The sequence below is a fragment of the Tauraco erythrolophus genome, chromosome 21 (assembly GCF_009769465.1).
Source record: "Tauraco erythrolophus isolate bTauEry1 chromosome 21, bTauEry1.pri, whole genome shotgun sequence".
NCBI classification, from domain to species: Eukaryota; Metazoa; Chordata; class Aves; order Musophagiformes; family Musophagidae; genus Tauraco; species Tauraco erythrolophus.
Window position 1 is genome coordinate 3,619,776 of NC_141485.1, and position 20,055 is coordinate 3,639,830.

Sequence of the window (20,055 nt, forward strand, 5' to 3'; positions counted from 1 at the left end):
GCTGAGGCCCCTCTCTGGCAGAGGTCAGACTCCTCAAGAGATCTGCTTGTCACTGGCAGACGTCACAGCTCCCCTAAAGCAGATCTGAAGCCCTCTGATAGCATTTCCTGCTACTATAAAATGAGACTGAAACAGAAAATATCACAAGAGACCCCTCCTGAGAAGCTGGGGTCTTCTCCCCAAGAGGCAGTAGGTGAAAAGGGCCACCCCATCGTGGCCTTCACACTCATGTGCATGTGTGACCAAACTATAGTTTAAACCAGAGCTCTCAGAGTTGTGAGACTCGTATCTGCATTCTTCCTGGGCTCGTTCTCACATCTGCAAATCAGATTAAAAGCACACACCTGCACGGGAAGTTCACGGGGCAGCTCACCCCATATCAACAAGCCTTCGAGCCTGCTGGCATCTCCTCTTCCAGCTGCGGGGTCCAACAACTGACCCACCCAGCGAACTCAGGAAGGCTCAGACCTGATCAACTCCACACTCCAGTTGTTCAGGATTTGCAGCAGTTGCAGCAAAACCCCTGATGATTCACTGTCCTTCGTCCCTGGCAGTTCTCTGGATAATAAATGGGAACAATATTTTATTTATGCCCAGGTCATCAATTCTAAGGCAGAGGAAGCAGCAGATGAAAGGGAAGTTATTTCCATAAAAGAAAGTGATGGATTAGAAAAAATCCATTTTTACCCTGTCCCTCCTCCTTGACAGGGAATTCTAAACTGTTTTAAATTATTACCCTTTCCTTCTTTTTTGGAACAGAATGAAATATTTTAAAATCACATAGCAATTAATTGCTGTATAAACACAGTTCTACAAAGAGGTACAAATTACCTTGGGCTCCTTCTGTTAAACAACCACATCCCAACTGAACGAGAGGCCTGATCCCACCACGGACAGTAGGAACTGAGGGAGCACAGTGATTTGTAGGGTGAGCCTCAGAGGAAGCAATTACACAGGACAGAAAGATCTAATTTCAGTGGCTGTACTATGGAATAGGTACTACAAATACTCATTACAGAGCTCAGATTTCATATCCTGACATTTTCCTGCAAAGGGCGTTTTTGTTTGTTGATTCCCTTGCAAATAAAGGCTGCTCAGAGCTGATGAGCAGTACTCCAAGGATGGCCTTCCTCCCTGCTGCAACACAGGCCAGCAGCAGCAAGGACAGCAAACACCAGTCTGTCTAGTGAAAGTCCTGGGGATGAGTTTGATTGCAGAGGTCATCTCTGCCTAATCAATGCTCAATCTCCCGGTCAAAGTGCCGAAGCAGAAGATTCTTTTTTGACAACTTTGATGACACATCGTTCTATCAGGAACTGAAGTCCTCTCAACATTTAGTTTTAAACTTCATGGAAGCCAAGAACTACAAGACACCTTACCATAAGTTCACACAGTGAAATGGGAAGCTAAAATACTCTTAACAACTTCTTACAGAACTGCTTTGCTGTTCATGACTTACCGCTTGAACTCTAGCAATACTTGCAATTCAGAGCAAGCTCTGAATAATACCTAAAAGTGACAATTCATCAAGGAACAAGAGCTGAAAAGCAGGATCCAAAAGCTACTGGACAGCTTCTAGAAATGTGCATGAAATTGATAAACCTGGTGCATAAAGAGCTAACAGCAAATAAATGAACAGAAGCTTACCGTGCAGTGCTAAGCCAGTAAGACTAATGTAATTATGAAATGTGTACGCTGTAAAGATGTTACTGCTGAGTCTGAGGCTGGAACAATGAGACCAGTCCCATTTTCATTCCTACAAAGATACTAAAACGCTAAAGACGTAGAAGAGAACCACAAAAACTATGTAGAACTGGAAAAAAATAACACTGCACCATGACAAAGTTGAATCTGTTTAGCCTATCAAAAAAGTGATCAAGAGAGACCTTGTTTACTGTATGCTACAACCTTTTACGGGGAGAAATAGTAGGCACTATAGATCTATTTCATTAGCAAAGGAAGAAAATAATGGCCAATGTGGGGAAGCACAAGCCAGACGAATCTAAATTCCAAGTCTCAGATTCTTAATAGTAAGGATGATTAACCACTGCACAAAATGACCAAGGGGAGCAGTGGATTTTCCCTGTTGAGGTCTTCAAATCAAGATTAAATGCTTTTTCTGAAAGACATGCTGCAATCATGGTGAAATCCGCTGGCCCATGCCCTACAGGAGGTCACATGTGATAGCTCCTGCTGGCCTTAAGAGGCTGGGAACTTAAATTCACAGTTGGGAAGAAAAAACATCTACTTTTAAAGCACGAAGAAATTCTGCGTAATGAAAAATACCAAGAACTTTATCCATGGAAAGGGAATACTCACATCACATAGAGGTTTTCTTCCTATGACAGAAATGCAGGATTTTCACTTGACTAGTCTTGGACACTTACTAAATGTCTCTTTTTCCATTAGATTAACGTTCTGAAACAATCACATTGTAATTTTCAGATTATTTCAGCTTGTGTGCATGCTCCCCCACTCAGCAGATAACTTCATGTCTTCAAGATGAACTGACATACAAATATCAGCTGGTTCAGAAAAAGTAAACCAATAAGAACATTACACACTGCCTTGCCTAAATACTCAGAAAGAAAAAAGTAAAAAAAACCACCCAAAAATCCCAACAATTGCTGCTTACTTCACCTACACATGATGCATCAAATGCTTCAAAGTAGCTGAATTCATCCACAACTTCTCTGAAAGCCAGCACTAAAGTTTAAATCCTTTTAAGATCCCCCAGTTGCAACACAGAGCAAAGTTTGCTGCTTGCATAAAGCTCACCAAGGGGCTGTGGTACCAAGAAGCTCAGGCTCCAGCAGCCTGCTAGCAGGGAAGCCCCTGGGCCACGACGACTGGGAGCCAGGTTTGCTTATAAACCTTGCAACTCTTGTCTGAGAAGGTAGAAAAGAGGTTTCTAAGCGTTCCTTCACTAACAATCCAACCCCAAAGCAGAAAGTCAGGCACACACGAGTTCTCTATTTTTCTATATTCTCTGTGCCGGAGGAGCTGCAGCCTTTTGTGTTGAATGATTTCACGTTCATGTTCAGCAAGAGTCCTGTGCAGACATCAAAGGAAAACATTAAACTTCCTTGGTAAGCCTTAGGCTAACTTCAGAGGATACATCACTGCATAATGTTTAGCAGTTGCATCACAGTAATTCATGAAAAAAAAGAAACTGCAGGACGCCCACAAGACATTCCCTACATATTTCCATAATCAGGGATGTTTCTGAAAAAAAAAAAAAAAGTCAGCCAACCAAGACACTAACAGGGCTGTGTTTGGCCTGGATTTTTCTGCTCTTGTTCCCATCTCTTTTTCTGGACATCAGGTACATTCGAATTCAAACAGAAAAGGCTGACAAAGAATTTGACTAGCACAGGGTAGATAGAAACCAGCATCACATCTGCCACTTTGAGAAAGAGAAGAGACGCTAGTTACACTGCTGAATGTCCATTCTGTCAGCTGTTCCCGCAGGCCCCACTAGAAAACGATGCAGAAGGCACATTTCGCAAGAAAAGCCCCTCTATCTCCTTCCTGGAGAGGTTTTGCCACCATTGATTATGGAACGCATGTTTTTCTTAAACATTCTAAAAGCCAGGGGATGTTCTGCCTAGGAAGGCTAAATGTAACAACAACTATCTTTCACTTGTTTTTTGGCAATTGGAGGCATTGAAATATGCTTTTTAACTACAGTCACCTGGCAAGGTATTTTTGTTTTTACAGTAAAGCCAAAGAGGATTAGGACACACTGTACTAATTCACGAGAGCAGACAGGACCTGCTCCAGAGCTTCATCTTCCAAGCAGACTGGAAAAGACAGCAGCATTTCAATTGTACAGGTGGGGAAAGGAGGAACAAAGACATTAAGTGACTTACTCAAGGTCACACAGGAATCTGTTGCAGGGCAAGGCTGAGTTCCCAAAGTCTCAGTCCACTTAGACATTGGAAAAAGCAATGAAACACGAGCACCTACTAAATTTGGCACTGATTTCTAAATGATGCATTGCTTCAAGGGAACAACAATCTCCACTCATACTAACCCAGACACCAAAGGAGCACATAAAGGAAAAATAGTTACTCACTCCACCCAATCTATCTGATCACCTTGTATTTCCCAAGTCAGTAAGACCTTTCTTGGCCAGACAATCCAACCCACAATTTAGATCTTAGTGCAAATCAGACACACTAAACCACTTTATCCCTCTGGCTGCAGAAGACAAAAGGCCAAGTAAGAAGGCAACGTTTTGGTAACTGGCTTCATGTAACAGCTTCAGATTTTCTTAAAAGCCTCAGCATCGATTAACTTCTTTAAATAGCAACAGCTTATTGAGAAACCTTCTACCCATTTTAACGCACGAGGTTTTCCTTAAGTAGAAAGGAAAGCAAAAACTGCCCTGCCAGGGCATATTTGTCAAAGAGTTTTGGATACCCAGTCCTGGCAAAACACTTTGAAGTCAGAGTAAGTCAACATCGGTGCTGAAGGGCTAAGAGGGAAAACTTGGAGATGAAGAGGAAATAAAGTACGGACTGACACAGAACAATACTGGGATTCAGCTCCAGCTTGCGTTTCAGCCAACGGCACGAGCCAGCGCTGCAATCTGTGTGCATCCAAAGGAGCTAAAAGCTCATGGCATGCAACGCAGCACAGCTCTCACGCAGTCTCTGCACAACTCGGGGCAAAAGGAATAGAGGAATTAATTTCATCAAGCCAAATCACCAACACCCTGCTGTTACATAAAAGCCTGTTTTCTGGGGAACCTTTCCAAAGATGGTGTCATTTGGGCCGTTTCGATTAAAGTGACATAGTCAGGTTCAAGATGGGATACACTACAGCCTGAGAAACACCCCGGTTTGACAGTCTCCCACTCCCTTTTTAGTCCTCACGGCACTTGTTTCTTCTTTCCGTTTGCCACATTTTCACATGGAAAACAAGCACTGCCTGGTTCTCGGATGCCAATATAAGGCTGTGATGAAAGAACTGCAGAAGGCCTCAGGGCAATGTTTAAAACCTAACTCAAACAGATAAAAAGATGACTAAGTTTGCCTGAGAAAGTTCCTACACATACTGGAAACCCCTTGAGCCAGGGACTGCCCTTCTGTTCCCAGTTTAATAGCCAGTTGCACGAATTACGACTGCACAATTACTTTTATAAAGTTTTCAATTATACAAAAAAATGTATCTTATTAAAGGTTTATAACGCTGAGAAATAAAACCTAAAACCCCAAACCCTTTGCATTCAAGTTGCATGACCTGCAAGTGCTCCACCAGCAATGCGGACCCAACACTACTGCAAATTTACACCACAGTCTACAACGAACTTTATAACGAGCAGATACAAGCACTGCAGCACACCATAGTTAATACTTCCAAGATTCAATACACACAGCCTCAGACTGTGCTTCCATACCTTCCCTCCCGTGTCCCAGTTTTAGCAGTCAGCACTCTTGGACCGTTTCTGCATGCCTCGACGGCTGGAAGCTCAAATTCCAAAGCAGTGCGCAGCCCTGGCATTGCTCTGCTGGAAGCTACTTACCTGCAAAACTGGCTGCGTTGCACAGCAGACCAGAAAGAGCATGGACATGGAACAGGGAGGGGAAGGAAGCGTCAAAGGTGAAGCCACTGGGCATGCATAGCCCTGTGTTTTCCCTGGCTGAGGACCAGATACGTCAAAAAAGAGCAAAGCACAAACTCTAATCTACCATAAAAACAGTAAGCAAAACAAGTCTTCTTTATTCAGTAAAGCATCTTCTGTGTCCCAACACAACACCCAGCTGGTAACAACTCTCCCAATGAAAAGGCAGGGGAGTGACTACCCCATTTTACAGATACCTCGAGCGAGCACAGGAGTCTAAAGTCACATAGGTGATCCAAGAGGTTGAACGTATTTCACATCCAGAACTGGGCACAGACTGCTGTTGGCATTTACATTTCAAAACTTCTTTCTGTTGAAGTTCTCCTCTTTAAAACCTTGAGGTTTTGTGGTCCTCAAGGACAGCTCTGCTAAGAACCACTGCAATTGTACCAGAACAAGAGGAACCCCCCAGGAGGGGGAATGACTTGGAGGTGAGAGCCTAGTAGGAAGTCTGTCTATTCAGAAACTGCAAAAACCAAAATTGTAGCAGTCTGCAATCAGCATTATTCATACCAGAACACTTAAATCCAATTGTGTGGCATGCAGACATCATCACAGAGGTACACATCAACCTGGCCCACACAACGACCACGAGAAAAAGGAAAGACACAGGTCTAAGCACCCAACATGGAGAATCCAAAAGGACCTCCACAGCTGCTAAGATGTCCACCCCGCAAGCACAGATGCCCTTGGCGCAAGGTGACACATTCTCATGTTTTCCATGCAAACCAGAAGCGGGGAAGCACTCCACACTTTCCAAGGCGCAGAGCCCCTCTGTCCCTTGTGCTCTGGTCTTTCTCTCAAGGCTGCCCCAAGAAGCTGAACTGCTCTGAGCTGCGTGCGCACGCACATACACAGAGTTCACAGCACAATTTCCTCTCATCTCAGCTAATAAATCTTATGGCGCGTCTGTTTCTTCTGAACACAGATTTTATAAGTTGAATAAACTTTATGGAAGGGTTGATTGCCAAGGCAGCCAAAACCTGGAAACCTGATGCCTGGCCACAGCCAGGCTCTGCAGGCTCCAACAGACACTCTGAGAAAGTTTGTTTTTCGCACTTCAGAAAGAGATCCTCTTACCGCCTGCTCCCTCTGCATCAAAGGCACGCGACTTGCTGACTCTAAAAGCTTTTAAATTAGCTTATCCTCAAGACCCTTTCCTTTGTGATCAACACATCAGAAGACAGGACAGAATCCTTCCACCCTCCCCAGCTCAGAGGACATTGTACCCCCCATCCTTTGCTTTTTCACTGCAAAGCGTCTTGTTGTCAGACTGGCAAAACCAGGAGGGTTCGAACAATAACTCATCAGACTTTGGAAAGCTGTCTTACATTTTGGTGGAAGTATCAGAGAACCTTCCCTTAAGTAGGGGCTTTAGTGTAGCCACTTGGTACAGCTCAGAGTTTAACAGAGAACATCTCCAGGCACTTCACCTTGAAATCACGATCACGCAACAACCCATCAGTTATGCTGACAAGCACATACATGAACAAAAGGTATCAGGAAGGTAATTCATGCAGTCCTGGCTATCAGTGTAGTTTCACAGCTGGAAACAAGAGGGAGGAGGCCATATCATGGGGAGAGACAGACCACCAGTAAGCGCTCCAGAGGCCTGAATTTGGAAACCTGTCCCCTACAGCTATTTTCAAGTTGACTTAAAACAAAAGCAGCAGCTCACAAATAGATTCTTTAGGCCGAGAGCCCATTTTCCAAGCCAAAACTGCTGTACTGGTTCAGGCCAGGCACTTCCACCAACAGCAAGTGACCTGCAAGGCGAGCGAACGCACCCTTCCGCTCCCCGGGGAGGCGGCGTCCGCCCAGCACCTGCGGGTGAGGTCATGGACGTACCTTGGAAATGAGCTCATCGTGGTTGGCAAGATGAGCCCTGCAGTGAATGCAGCTGTAGGTCCTGTGGCACGAAGGCAGATACGCCTGGAAAGTCTTGGACCTTGTCATCTTCACCATTGGAGCCACTGAGCGCTGCGTGAACTCTGGGGTGGCCCAGGAGGCACTCCCGCAGGACGGGTCGCACGGGAAACACCGGAAGACACAGGTAAAGGCCGTGGTTTGGCAGGTGACGGGTGTGGGGCAGGCTCCACACGCTGGTGACCGCTTCAGAGGAAGAGATTCAGGCAGAAGGAACAGGGGACTTTGCACAAACCTGAGTTCAAAAGAGAACAGAGACAGAACGTTCAGCTCACAAAGGTGACAACCGTTTCCCAGCCCGCAGAACGATCTAGATGTCAACTGAGAGCAGGGAAGAGTCAGAGCAGCCAGGAGGCAGGTGTGATGTCTGCAGATTAGGTTAAGGAGGACAGCTCAGTCACTGACTTGTTGACTGCCCTCGCGTCCTCCTGCTTCTGTTATCTGCCACCTTCCTATCGCTCCAACGCTTGCAGTCTCTACTCATTCTTCCAACACGTAATGGGTTTGGAAGTTGACTACAGAGCCACAAAGATGCTAAAAAGATGATTTTCATCATGCCTGATCTCCCAGATGCCTCTGGGAAACTGCACACGTTAAGGTCCAACTCTGCACCATGCCTTGGAGAAGCCGGGCTCTCTTAGCTAGAGAGAAGGTCAGGACCTGGAGTCAGCCCTGCCGGTTGCTGCTCCTGCGTGACTCGCTGATGCGACACCCCGGCAGCCCACGGGAAAGCTGGGAGCTGGATGTGGGTTTCCTCAGCCACCAGGAAAGCGCACGAGTCACCAAACCAGTTCTTCTTTCCGTTCTGCCCTAGTTCCCACATGGGAAATGGAGGATTACTTCATTACGCTCTCCTTTATAACTCCCTGCACGCTCTGAAGGTAGAAGCTACTCTCTAAACTGCACTCCACTGTATTTTTTTTTTTTTACTCAGAACATTTGACAGCAGTCAAAGCAAGGAACAGCCCCCAAAGACTATTCTTGATAGCAAGAGACAGTTAAAAATCCTATTCAGGATGGAAACACCTTTTTACTATCCAACATCACTTGACAGAACCTGCAAGGCAACTCAAAAGTCTGGGTCTTTTTTAGTCGGCAGCAATCAGTTTTTCAGATCCCACATCTATAAGGCTTACCAGCTACAAATGTTTCTTTTGAGAATGGAAGAGGCATAAAGGATAAAGGAGGCAGCTCCCCTCCCTCCTTGATACATGGCGTGCATGCATGCTCCAGAAATTAATCATGAACTCCAGCTGCTCCTCCCATGAGACTTTTCCTTTCCATAAAACATGTGATTCTGTTCAGTTTCTGAGTCTGCACTTTGTGCATCAAACACTGGAACAGTACTAACGCCCTCCCAAAAGAAAGACAAAAAAAACCACACCAAGAAATAAAACCCCGACACCTGACCTGCAATGGAAATTTCTGAAGTGGACCAAAGAGAAAAGCACACGAGCTTAAGAGCTGGTCTCTGAGCCAGTATGAGTAACTTGCCTGAAGCAGAGCTGATAATCTTCCAGGTTGGGATAAAGCTGGCCCAGGTCACTACGCTGTGATGCTGCTAAAATGGCTCCCAGAGCCTGCGTGTTAAGCTGGCTCTGCTGCTCTCAGTAGGATGTGCCCTCCCAGAGCACCAGCTGCACACCCAGTCCAAGGTACACAGCAGAGAACTGAGGGACTAGGACTATCTCAAATACATCTCTCTGGCTTTATATAAAGGGGAGACTGTCAAAACAGCAGGATGGAAATCAGAAAGTCAATGGGGGAACCAAAGGCAGGACTCAAGAAAACTGTTGTAGGAGGTAGTCCTGCAGAACTCATAAGCATCCCATTTAGATGATCTCCTTTGCCCAGTGCTAGCATCAGAAGTATCTCACTGTGACAAAACTGTCCAAGTCATTCTGAAAACGACAAAAAAAAAATCAGACTGTGAACCCATTACTGCTGTCTGCCAGAAAGCCTCGTGCGTGATCACCGTCAGACAGCAAGATCTGCAAAAAACCTCACCCTCTTCCACACTGCTGCTCCTAAATCTTCTAGTCATTGCTGAAAAAGAAGATTCAAGGTATCCAAGTTGCTGCAGCGTTTCTGAAAGCATTACCCGCGGAACCTACTGCCAGATGGACAATGCCCAAGAGCCAGGCACGTTATCTGCAAGCCTTCCAGTAGACAGTTCCTACAAGGGCTGTACTGGAGGGTTGTCACAGGCTCACGTGGGCAGCATTTGGTGCAGTCAAAGGTTCACTATGCTATGGCCATGTGCAGTGTTCAACAGGAGGCAGACACCAGTAAGCCAATAGGATACTCATTTTTTTTTCTTTTTTATGAAATATTTTTCTTACACTTTCCAGAAGACAGATCCCTTACATTCAAATGGGAAAAAAAGTCTTACTCATCCTGCAAACTGCTGATAAAGCATATCTATCATGATCATAATAGTCAGCACTTACATAGCACTTCTCATCCTTAAAGCTCTTAGCAAACACTAACTAATCAGATTAACCTTTTCCAATTAAAGTTACAGTTGGAAGACCCATCCTGACACAGAAGGGCTTGCTTCCCAGCTTGTTAGGAACTAAACCTGCTCTTGTTCAGTCAAAAGGGGCTGCGCCAGGAATTTATCTGGTCAACCTGTAGCTAAGCAGACTGCCTGTGTGCTCTTTATGTATAGATGCATCTCTGGATTTCAGCAAGATCTTTTCCACTAATTGCAGAAGTAACAGAAATCAGGCAGTCTTCACCAGTATCCTGCCCTGGTTCTCCATGTGCACCAGAATTTTGTGAAAACTGAGTTAGTTTTCCATTTGATAGCATTGTTTTCCCCTCCAAAGTGAGGATTGAACTCTTTAGTTTGCAACAGGGCAGAAACAAGACGCAAACCCAAGCAGAATCCTTCCTTATTTTCTGCTGATTAGGTGTAAGTAGAAGTAATATCTCCCAACCCTCCTGAACTAACCAAGAGCCAATCTTTACAGTCACAAGGCAACAGAACCATCCCCGAATTCCAAGCCTCTGATTCAAGTAGCCGATACGCTATATCCCAGCCGTAACAGATCTCACAGCCTGGAATTCGTGAGCCATGTGCCTTGTCCTGTCCTCCAAGTGCATGGAAGCAGGAGACCAAGTGTGCTCTTTGTAGGGCCAAATGCAATTGGATTCCAAGGCAAAGCACCAAGCCCTGTCTGGAAGAAACAGATTATTAGACAGAGCAGCGGGAGGAAAGCACAAAGTAAAGGACTGGCAATCACTTTACCCCATTTCCGAATGAGAAAATGGACAGCGTCTAAATCTTGGATTTCACTGATTTGTAATTAAATGGTGCAATCCCCTCTTTCTCCTTTTCTTTGGCACAGATAGGTAAATATACCCACCACCAGTTTTACTACTTCCCTCCCATACTGTCATGCCGAACACTTCTTTTCTGATGAAATGCTTAGCACTGCAGCACAACAGCTGCAGAAGGCAGTCCGCAGGCATCCTCAAAGCCAAATTGAGACATAAATGATACCCAGCCAGAATAATAAGAGCAATCCCTCAATTTGTTGCTTGCTGACCCCTCTGTCCAGCCCTCCTAAGCATCAATGCTTTAGAACGACGAGTAAAACAGGAAATACTGCAATCACATTTATCTAACAGAGAAATGAACACACACAAATTATCTGCTTTCTGCAAAAGCATTTCATGAGCATTCATTTATTTGACCTAATAACACACTTAACGTCAGCAAGAACATTTGACCTTTTAGAATTGGCCAAAAAAAATACTCAAGTGAGATGGTATCAGATTAAGATTAATTGCAATTCCTGTTCTCCGTACTGTGCTGAGAAGGCAAAACAAATTGATCTCCTCACTTAAGGCAGGGGGGCAAAGGAAGATTTGTGAGCCAAGATCTTGGTGGGAAACCCTGGAATAAACTGCCTTGAAAAAAATCCTTAGATAAGCTCATATACGATAGTTGTACTTTATAAAGGCACTACCTTCACACAGCATCCAGCCTGATCGCTTGTGTGTGCTATTTGCCAAGAGCTCTGTCCTCGTCATAGTAAGGGAGCAGAGGGAAAAACCACAGGAAATGCATTCTTACATCCCATGAGCACAGCCACTAGCTTGTAAGGACCCATTTGTGTCTTGAATATCATCTCAGAACATATTAAATAAGATCAGTTGCTTTCAGAAACGCAAAAACCAACTTCTGGTATTTTTCTCTGTCCTAGTGGCAAACACATTTGGATTGAAACACATTTAACAGCCAACAGTGCATTCATTCTACTATAGAACAAAGGCATGGATGACTTTAGGCACTGCCTCTGGTTTTTCAGAATGATGAGTTCACGTTCATCAGCCTCACTGACAGCAGGCATTAGTGGAGTCATTCCATTAACTTTTTTTTTTTTTAAAAAAGATGCTTTGATTTATCATCATGCCCAATACTGTAAGAGAAATGAGTATCTGCCACGAGCAACATAATCCAGTATTTTTCTTTTATCATTCTTCAAGAGAAATACATCTCTGGGATGGACACGAGTTGATGGAATAGAAATCTGCACATATTAATTAGTTTACACAAAGTCAGAAAACTGGTTTAGACAAAAGGTAAGAATTCTAGGGAAAAAGATCAACACTGTTTATTGTGGTTATCAGTGAGAGAATCAGCTGAATGTACTGCTTGCACTGTGCATGTTAGGGCTGCCCTTCTAATCCTGCTAAGCTTTAAGCAGACGCCACCTCCACGAAGGAAAAACCATGACACACATTTTGCTGTTCCGACAACTTTTTGGGTCGGTGTTCACCCTCCACCTGTCCAACAGCCGCTTTTCAGATGAAGCTGTTAGCAATTCAGGAAGCACAAAGAAGGAGAAATGCCAAGTCTGTGCCAAACACTCGCTAGACAAGGCTAGTGCTTGTACAAGTCCATATGCCACAACGGCAGAGAACAAAAACTATCACACACGAGGCTGATTTTGCATAAAACCCATGTGCAGTGCAGCTCAGATGCAAATGTTCCTCTTCCTTCTGGTAGGACAAACAACAGGTTTGTTGGGTCTGAGGGTTTGTTCTACGGATTACTTGATATTTAAGGTAAGAAACTTTAGTCCATTAAATACTTACTAGAATATAGCAAATTCTATGGAAAGCTGCCTGTAGTAGCTTTGAAAAAAAATCCATCTACTTGAAAACCCAACCTTTCTTCTTTGGTGTCTCTTCTCATTAATAAAGAAGAAGCTAGAGATGTACTGATGCCAGGAGCAACGAAAGCACAAGAGCAATCAGGTTTGGGGAGTTCTCCATTTCTACAAGGTCACAAACTGTAGCAGCCTGCGTTGCTCCAGGGTCTTAGTGCGATTCCAAGAAAATGCTTGAGGTAAGCACTCCATGTTTGCTTGACATGGACACTGCCGTAGAATCGCTTAATGCGCTGCAGTTTGAAGGAGGAAGGTTAGTCTCTCAGGTGGCATGCTGAAATTGAAGCCTGGGTTTAACGCCCTGTTTCGCTAGTCTTCCCTGTGGAATAGAAGTTCGCATCACGATTTCATGAGTCGAACCCTGAGAGACACCTGGCACAGCTAAGGAGCTTTCGTGCTCTGATGATGTAGTACCGCAATGAAAGATCCTGGTTTGGGGCAGTTCTGGAGATCCTCACTACCACACAGGACCACAACAGCTTTGGAAAAGATTAAGTCAGATCATCTGAAGGTAGGAGGGTAGGAAGTGCATTGTGAAAGGTCCTGAAGGGATGACCGTTCCGAATTTAAACATGGAACACAAGGGAAAGCCAAGAAAGGAGTTTAAATAGCGTATGGGTGTACACAATGTACCTTTCCTCCTTCAGTATCGAGTTTCTGAAACGCTCCGACTTCAAACACTTGATGACCCTGCAGGCAGCTCAGCAGTGCTAGCACCATCAACACAAGTCTTCACTGATACACGAACCAGTAAGTGTCCTTCTCCAACACCCGTGCTCCCTTCAGCTCATCCTCCAAACCCTGCAAGCCCTTGGAGACAGGAAAATAACACGAGAAATGGTGGAAGACGGCCAGCAGGAATCCCCTGCATTCACTTTTGCTGGATACACGGGCACAACCGCAATACAAATAACAAGTCTGGAGAAGGTTTCCCACTCAGATTGCCTTCAGCTAGAAACACATTTAACCCCCTTTATTCCTCTGGATACCTCCCAGCAAGGCATTTCATTTCTGCTGGCCCTAATTCTCTCTTCTACACTCCGGAGACAGCACCCTTCACTGCTGGGAAGTATTTCAGGATTCCAGGAAAAAGGATCCAGATGGATGGATACAAGAAGGTTACAATGATGGCAAGCAGCTCTGGAGACAACTGCCATGTAGCCACCAGAGGGCATCAAGAAGAGACTGAGCAAGAAGCAATTAAAGACTATCTGGCCACCGTTGGCCACCGTGAATCGGGGACAGGCACGACGCCAACCACACTGCACCTGCCGCGCTCCGCGTACCACGGGCAGCCTGTCGGGAAAATCGGAATTCTAATTCTGCTGAATAGCTATCGACACTAAAACTGTCAAAACTGTCATTGCAATTATATTAATCACGTTTTAAAGGGCGGGTTTTCTTGGTGGTGTTTATTTTCTTCTTTTTTTACAAACAAGCAATGTGCCAGTCTACGGTCTATCACACTCCTCTCATCAACAACAGGCTCAGCATCCCTCCAACAAACTTCCTGGTCTCTCCCTGATGGAGAGGCTTTGTACGAAGATGACATGGAAGGTACATAAAAAGGAAGGTACATAGAAGGAATAAACAGCAAATCCTTAAAACTCACTTTGGGTCGGAATTTTTTTTAAGCCTGTCTAGCTTTGTCACTGTATACACTATTAAGCCATAACTTATCAAAACCAAAGTAACTTCTGAAAATATTTTTTTAAATTGTTCTTCACCTAGTTGATTTACCTTCTGTCAATTTGGAGATTAAATCAAATTTAAACATTTCAGGGTTTGGGTTGGTTTTGTGGTTTGTTTTTTTTTGTTTTTTTTTTTAAAGAGGTAATATCAACACCAGTGCATTTTCAGATTCTCAAGTGCAACCATGTGGTGAGAACCAAGTCCAGAGGACTCCTGCCTTCAAAGCAAAAGCTTTTTTTGTATTGAACTATGGTGCACAACTGACTGGAAAAGTGAAGGAACAGGGTAAAGTAACTCAAGGAAGAAGGTGCAGAGATGCTTCTTTCCTGGCTGCAGACTACCCAGATGACCATGAGAACTTTGTGACTTTATTTACAGATCTAAGGCTGGACTCGGACCACTCAGTGTCAGAACTGCTAACTCATCTCTCCTGCAAATCTGAACAAAGCACGCCGTTCAAAACAATCCGCTCGGACACACCACAGGCACCACTGGGAAGTGGTGGCAATTTTAATCAAATTCTTCCCTTTACGATTTCATTTCAAAAGGCAGAGGACAGCTAGGACAGAGCACATCTCACAGGGTTTACCCTTTCTGGGCCTGTCTCTGAAACCACATGAACACAGACTGCAAGATTGAGCCTCTACCGAGGAATGACTGACACCTCTGGCTGAGTTCTCTTCCCACTCTCCCGCGAGTTGCCTGGCAGCAATGCCTTTGCAATGCAGAGGAGCCTGTGCTGCTGATGACAAGCAGCATGGCAAGTGTTGCAGCTGCAAGCTGCCCACCTTTGCTCCGCAGGTACACTCCATCACAGCTGGATTCAAGAACCAGTCACAACAGATGCCACCGTGCGCTACCAAACGCAGGAGGAGACACGGCACAGCATCACGGTTGGCCACGACATGAGAGAGATGCTTTGAGATGAGGCAGCACTTACTTTTGCTCCTACCAGCAAATCCCACTTGTGCCACAAATAAAGAACAACTGCAAGCTGAACTAATTTAAAACACAAATGACTCCATTTCCTTCTTCAACATTTAGCGAAAACTCATGCCAGTATCCCCCGCAATGGGCTAACAGCCCTTCGTCTGAATTGGCCAAGAAGCTGTGATGCACTACAGTGGGATAACAGCAAGGGCTCTAACACAGCAAGATGTAGCTCCTCAATTCATGTCCACCTTTCTGCCGAAAAAAGCGACACGTTCAACCTGATGGTCACACTCGGAGCCATAGATTGAGGACATCGGATTTTGCCAACATTATGCATACAGAGCGTTCTACAAAACGAAAGATGACCCTTGCCCAGCTAGTTCAGTGCCAACCCGAACTAAAGACATCAAGGAAAAGTTCTATCCACCCAACTGAGCAATTACTGACAAAACAAAAATACTCTATCTTCCCAACTTCTCTTCCTCCTTTGTTTTAACTGTAGAATGGTCTAGCTATCCAAATCATCTCTTATCATTACAGTTCTTTTGTGCTCCTTACATTGCTCTATTATCTTCCTTTTTGGCAAACACAGGTATAACTAGGATTCAATTAATTTGGCCTGCTGGATGGATCACCCGTTTCCCTGATAAAGGCCGGGTACTGACAAGGAACACAGTGAGAACATTCATCTATTGCAAGTATGCCTCCAACATCCTCAAAGTCATTTGTGACTGAAAGAAGGATCCGCCATAGCTTCCTGTTGTGACTTACTATTTGCAAGTCCTCCCTGTCAAATCCTGTTAAGTTTTCACCCGCTCACGAAACCCACCTCTTCAGAAGGTTCCTCCCAGGAGATTCTTTTACCCAACCTCACACTGCCCAGAAGAACATCTGTCACAGCAGAGACAGTCACTTTATTTTCTATTCTGGTAAGCCTGTCCCTTTTCCTGAGTAAAGCTAAGGATAAGATGTTGAATTCTGACTGATCTCTACCAGTAACGCTTTTTCTGCAAGCTACTATATTAACGAGGTACTTACTCTCTGCAGCAGTTCAGCCACCATCCTTCTAGCTTCCGTGTCCACTGAAGGCATAGCAACCCCCAGGCCAAGGGGGCAAAGTCAAGTGAAGATTTACAGCGTGACCCTTCGCAGGACAGATCCTTTATAACTAAATCTAGTTCAAGACGGTCAAGTCAGCTGTTACCTTGCCAATTTTTGTCAGTAGTTCCTCCTGGATATCTTCCCTAGCCTGCACGCTACTGCCAAGGTATGTGAACTGACTCACCTCCCAGTTCTGTGCCTACTGACGCACACTTCGGCTGGGAGTTCCCGGGATTCCCGGCAAGGTCTTTCTCCCCCGTACAGTTAATTATTAACTCCATCTTTTTTTATGATGCTGGACAATCTGTTTTTAATAACGCATTGCTCAAGCCATCCCTTAGTAATATTTCACCAGTGAAACTTCAGTCTTCCAGAGTTCTGCCGCTGAGCTACGCAACGCGTAGGTCACACCACGCTACGTTTCTGTCCTCACGATGAACTGCCAGCGTGAAACAGGAGAAGTGAGAGTGCAGCTTTGACACCACTCTGCCTTCCCTCCCAGAGATCAAAAAGTCCTCTGGAGGGAAAATTCAAAGCATCCTCAGCTTTTGAAACTTTTAATAGCCTTTGCTCGACCTCAGGAGCTTAGTTCTGTACAAGTCGCAACAGCAGAAAAAAAAAAGAGTCTAAAAGCTATGTATTTTGGTGAGTCAGCAAAACATCCCACCTTTTAACATGCTATACCAGCACTTGAACAGGTGTAAAAGAAACCATCTCTAGTTGGACGTGTGAGCCTGCGCGAAGACACCGGAAGGCAGCTCGTACAGGCTGCATTCCCATAACTTCCAATGACTCACACGGCCTGGCACTATCATTTGTTAAAGCAAGAGTGAAGCAGGGATAATAGCTATTTACTAAAAACAGAGTAGGGTGATTAGCTTTAATTAGCACTGTCAAGTGACTTGAGATTGTCAGGTACAAGATGTGGGAGAACTAAGTCTCATTACTTATGTTATTTCCTGCAACCTTAAGTGGCTTGGCCAGTCCAGCGACGCTTCCGGAAACGAAGCTGCTCCTGACGTCTGATACGTCCCGTATCAGCGGATGAAAACACTCTCAGACTGGCCTGGCAGATGTGGCTGTCGAGTAGAGGGTCATAAAGCCAGAACGAACGAATAATCAGCTTATTATGTACTGCCAGACAACTACCTGCCCCGACCAACAGGGAAGAAAAAGGCAAATAAGACAAGGCAGAAAATGGACTGTCAAACTTCCTAGAGGATGAGGAGCAGGGACTGATGGGGGAACAGGGAGCATCATTTGGGCCCAGGACCCAGCACCCCTGAGCAGCAGCACACCCAGAAAACTGTATTTTCTTCTCTGCAGAGAAAAGAAACTACAAAATGCCTTTGCTTCAGGAAAAAGAGATCTGGATCCTCAATTGGCATCACACCACCGACAGACATGCTGATTTACCAGCTAAAGATCTGCTTTAAAGAACTGAAAAATTCTTGAGTCAGAACAGTCCATCTCTTCTATGGACTCGCCTTGGCTTCTGGGAGGAAAAGGAAACCTATCCTTAGCCTTTAGTTCCTGAGATTGGATCGAGGAGACAAGACCTCCGAATTAACGAGCACAGCAAAGAGGGAACATCCTGAAGGACCAACTTACAGATCCCTGTCAAGGAGAAAAAAGGAAGCTGTATGTTTTGCTATGGTTTCAAAGCAATAAATACATTCTGCTACAACATTCTGCCTTGAACATCACCGACCAGCTTCAAAGCAGGTTAGGGAACTGAGCTCTCAATTTCCCTGTTCCAGACTCCACTCCGTGATCCCTCCTGAAGCCCACTGCTCTAGAACTTCATAGTTGACCTCTAATGAAGACCCTGCTTAAGTTCAAGCAAACAAAAGTTTGCCAGTTAATGACCAAAGCCCAACAAAAGCTGAGCTTTACTGACGTTTCTTCAAGAGGCTTCCACACACGGTCAAAGGCAAGGCCATGATGCAAGAAACAGAAATAAGTGTTTTTTACTCCTCTGCAATCCTTGCAATGCTTGTGTAGTACCATACTAGATCAAGGAGCTCCCACTTTCTGAACTGCTAGCCAAGGCCTACACCAGAGTGACCAGTTCCTTAATTAAATTCTCTCTCAGCAACAGGTATTCAATTCGTGAGTCAAGGAGCCTTTGAGGGAATGTGGATTTACAGGTAACGATGCTGTCTTCCTCAACACAACCCTGACTCAACTACCCACACCAAACAGCAAGGAAGGGAAGTAACTTATTCAAAATCCGTGGATCCAGAGGACACAAGGGAGCTCAATGAACAACACAGTTTTGCCAGTTATTCTGATCCTGGCACCATGAAAGTGACATTTGCAAAGAAAGTTCGTTCAGGTTTCTTTGTTTGGTTGTTTTTTTTTTTTAAAAAAAAGCAGTACTTGACATCACCAGATGCAAGCATGTCTCTGCCCTTCCTACAGCACTTCCAACTTTCACTCTGCAGTGCAAGGCTCACTTTTAAATGGTCTTTCAGCAGGAAACAAGAATTCGGGATGCAGTGAGAGAAGGAGAACATCCTAATTCTCTATTCAAGCACCACCGTTACGCAGCAAACAATGTTTACCAGAAACCAGAGGCGTGGATCACAACACGATGAGATCTTAAACGCAATGGGAGTGCTCTGCAAGGATGAAGTCACAAAACACATCCTCTCCAGGCAGAATCCTCCCATGGATTACAAGCAGAGCTCCCTCAGTATCTGCTTGTTTACAATCGCCCAACTCAGCAAAGGCTTCTCTGTGCTACCCAGCGTAAGCTTCGAGTAACTGTAAACACATTAGCAGAAAATCCTGATCCGGAGCATGCAGTAGGCCCTGAGGAAGGCAATGTTGGGAAGGCAGGTGTACCATCCCACCCTTCCTCAACTCCTGTCTGCAAGCTAAGAACGCTAGTTTGATGGACCTTCCTTTTTCTGTATTTTAAGACAGAGGCCAGAGAAAGGTGGGGACAGATTCACTCCAGTAAATTGCGGGTGAAAGAGGTGAGGATTCAACTTCTTTTTCTACAGCGTTAAAATCACATTTTAAACCAGAACATTTCAAATTCTTTCGGCTCCAAAAATCAGCATTAAAATCTGAAGCTGCAGACCCACAGCTCGCCCCGTGGCTACTTCTGTCACCTCAAACTTCTCTGTTTTTTCCGGATCAAAAACAGAAGTGTCTGCAGAACAGCACAAGCCAAAGGACCCCGGACCTCAGCGCTCCGCAGAAGAGGAACCTGCTGCACCCTTAACCAGAGGCTGGAGCAACACCACAGACCAGCGAGTCACCCCGATCCCTGCGGGGGACCCGTTTCAACGCCCCCCACGCAGAATGCGCCCACCGTTCCCACCACGCAGGTCCGCGGTGCCCAGCCCGCGGGCAGACCCCGGTGCCCCGCGATCCCTCTGGTGCCCTCCCCGGCACGATGTCCCTTCTGCAGCACCGGGGCACGGCCCGCAGCCGGGGAAGGGCCGGTCTCCAGGGGCTCCGGCAGCAGTGTCGGTACACAGAGCCACGGCCGGGCGCTCCTCCCTGGCCGGCAGCCAGCCCCGCCGGGCCGCGCTGCCAACGGCTCGGAGGTGCCCCCGGAGCCCCGGCACAAGATGC

At 45.4% G+C, this 20,055-nt stretch overlaps 1 protein-coding gene across 1 annotated transcript in view; it reads right to left on the reverse strand.

Annotated features, from left to right (window-relative positions):
* The window catches only part of YPEL2 (yippee like 2), a 31,178-nt gene extending 17,769 nt beyond the window's left edge, over positions 1-13,409 (reverse strand). The window contains exons 1-2 of the mRNA XM_009977400.2: positions 13,372-13,409; positions 7,478-7,790 (exon numbers count right to left, since the gene is read on the reverse strand). Of these exons, the coding sequence (XP_009975702.2) occupies positions 7,478-7,594 (117 nt within the window). The 5' untranslated portion in view covers positions 7,595-7,790; positions 13,372-13,409. The remainder of the gene's footprint in view (positions 1-7,477; positions 7,791-13,371) is intronic.
* Positions 13,410-20,055: the final 6,646 nt, after the last annotated feature.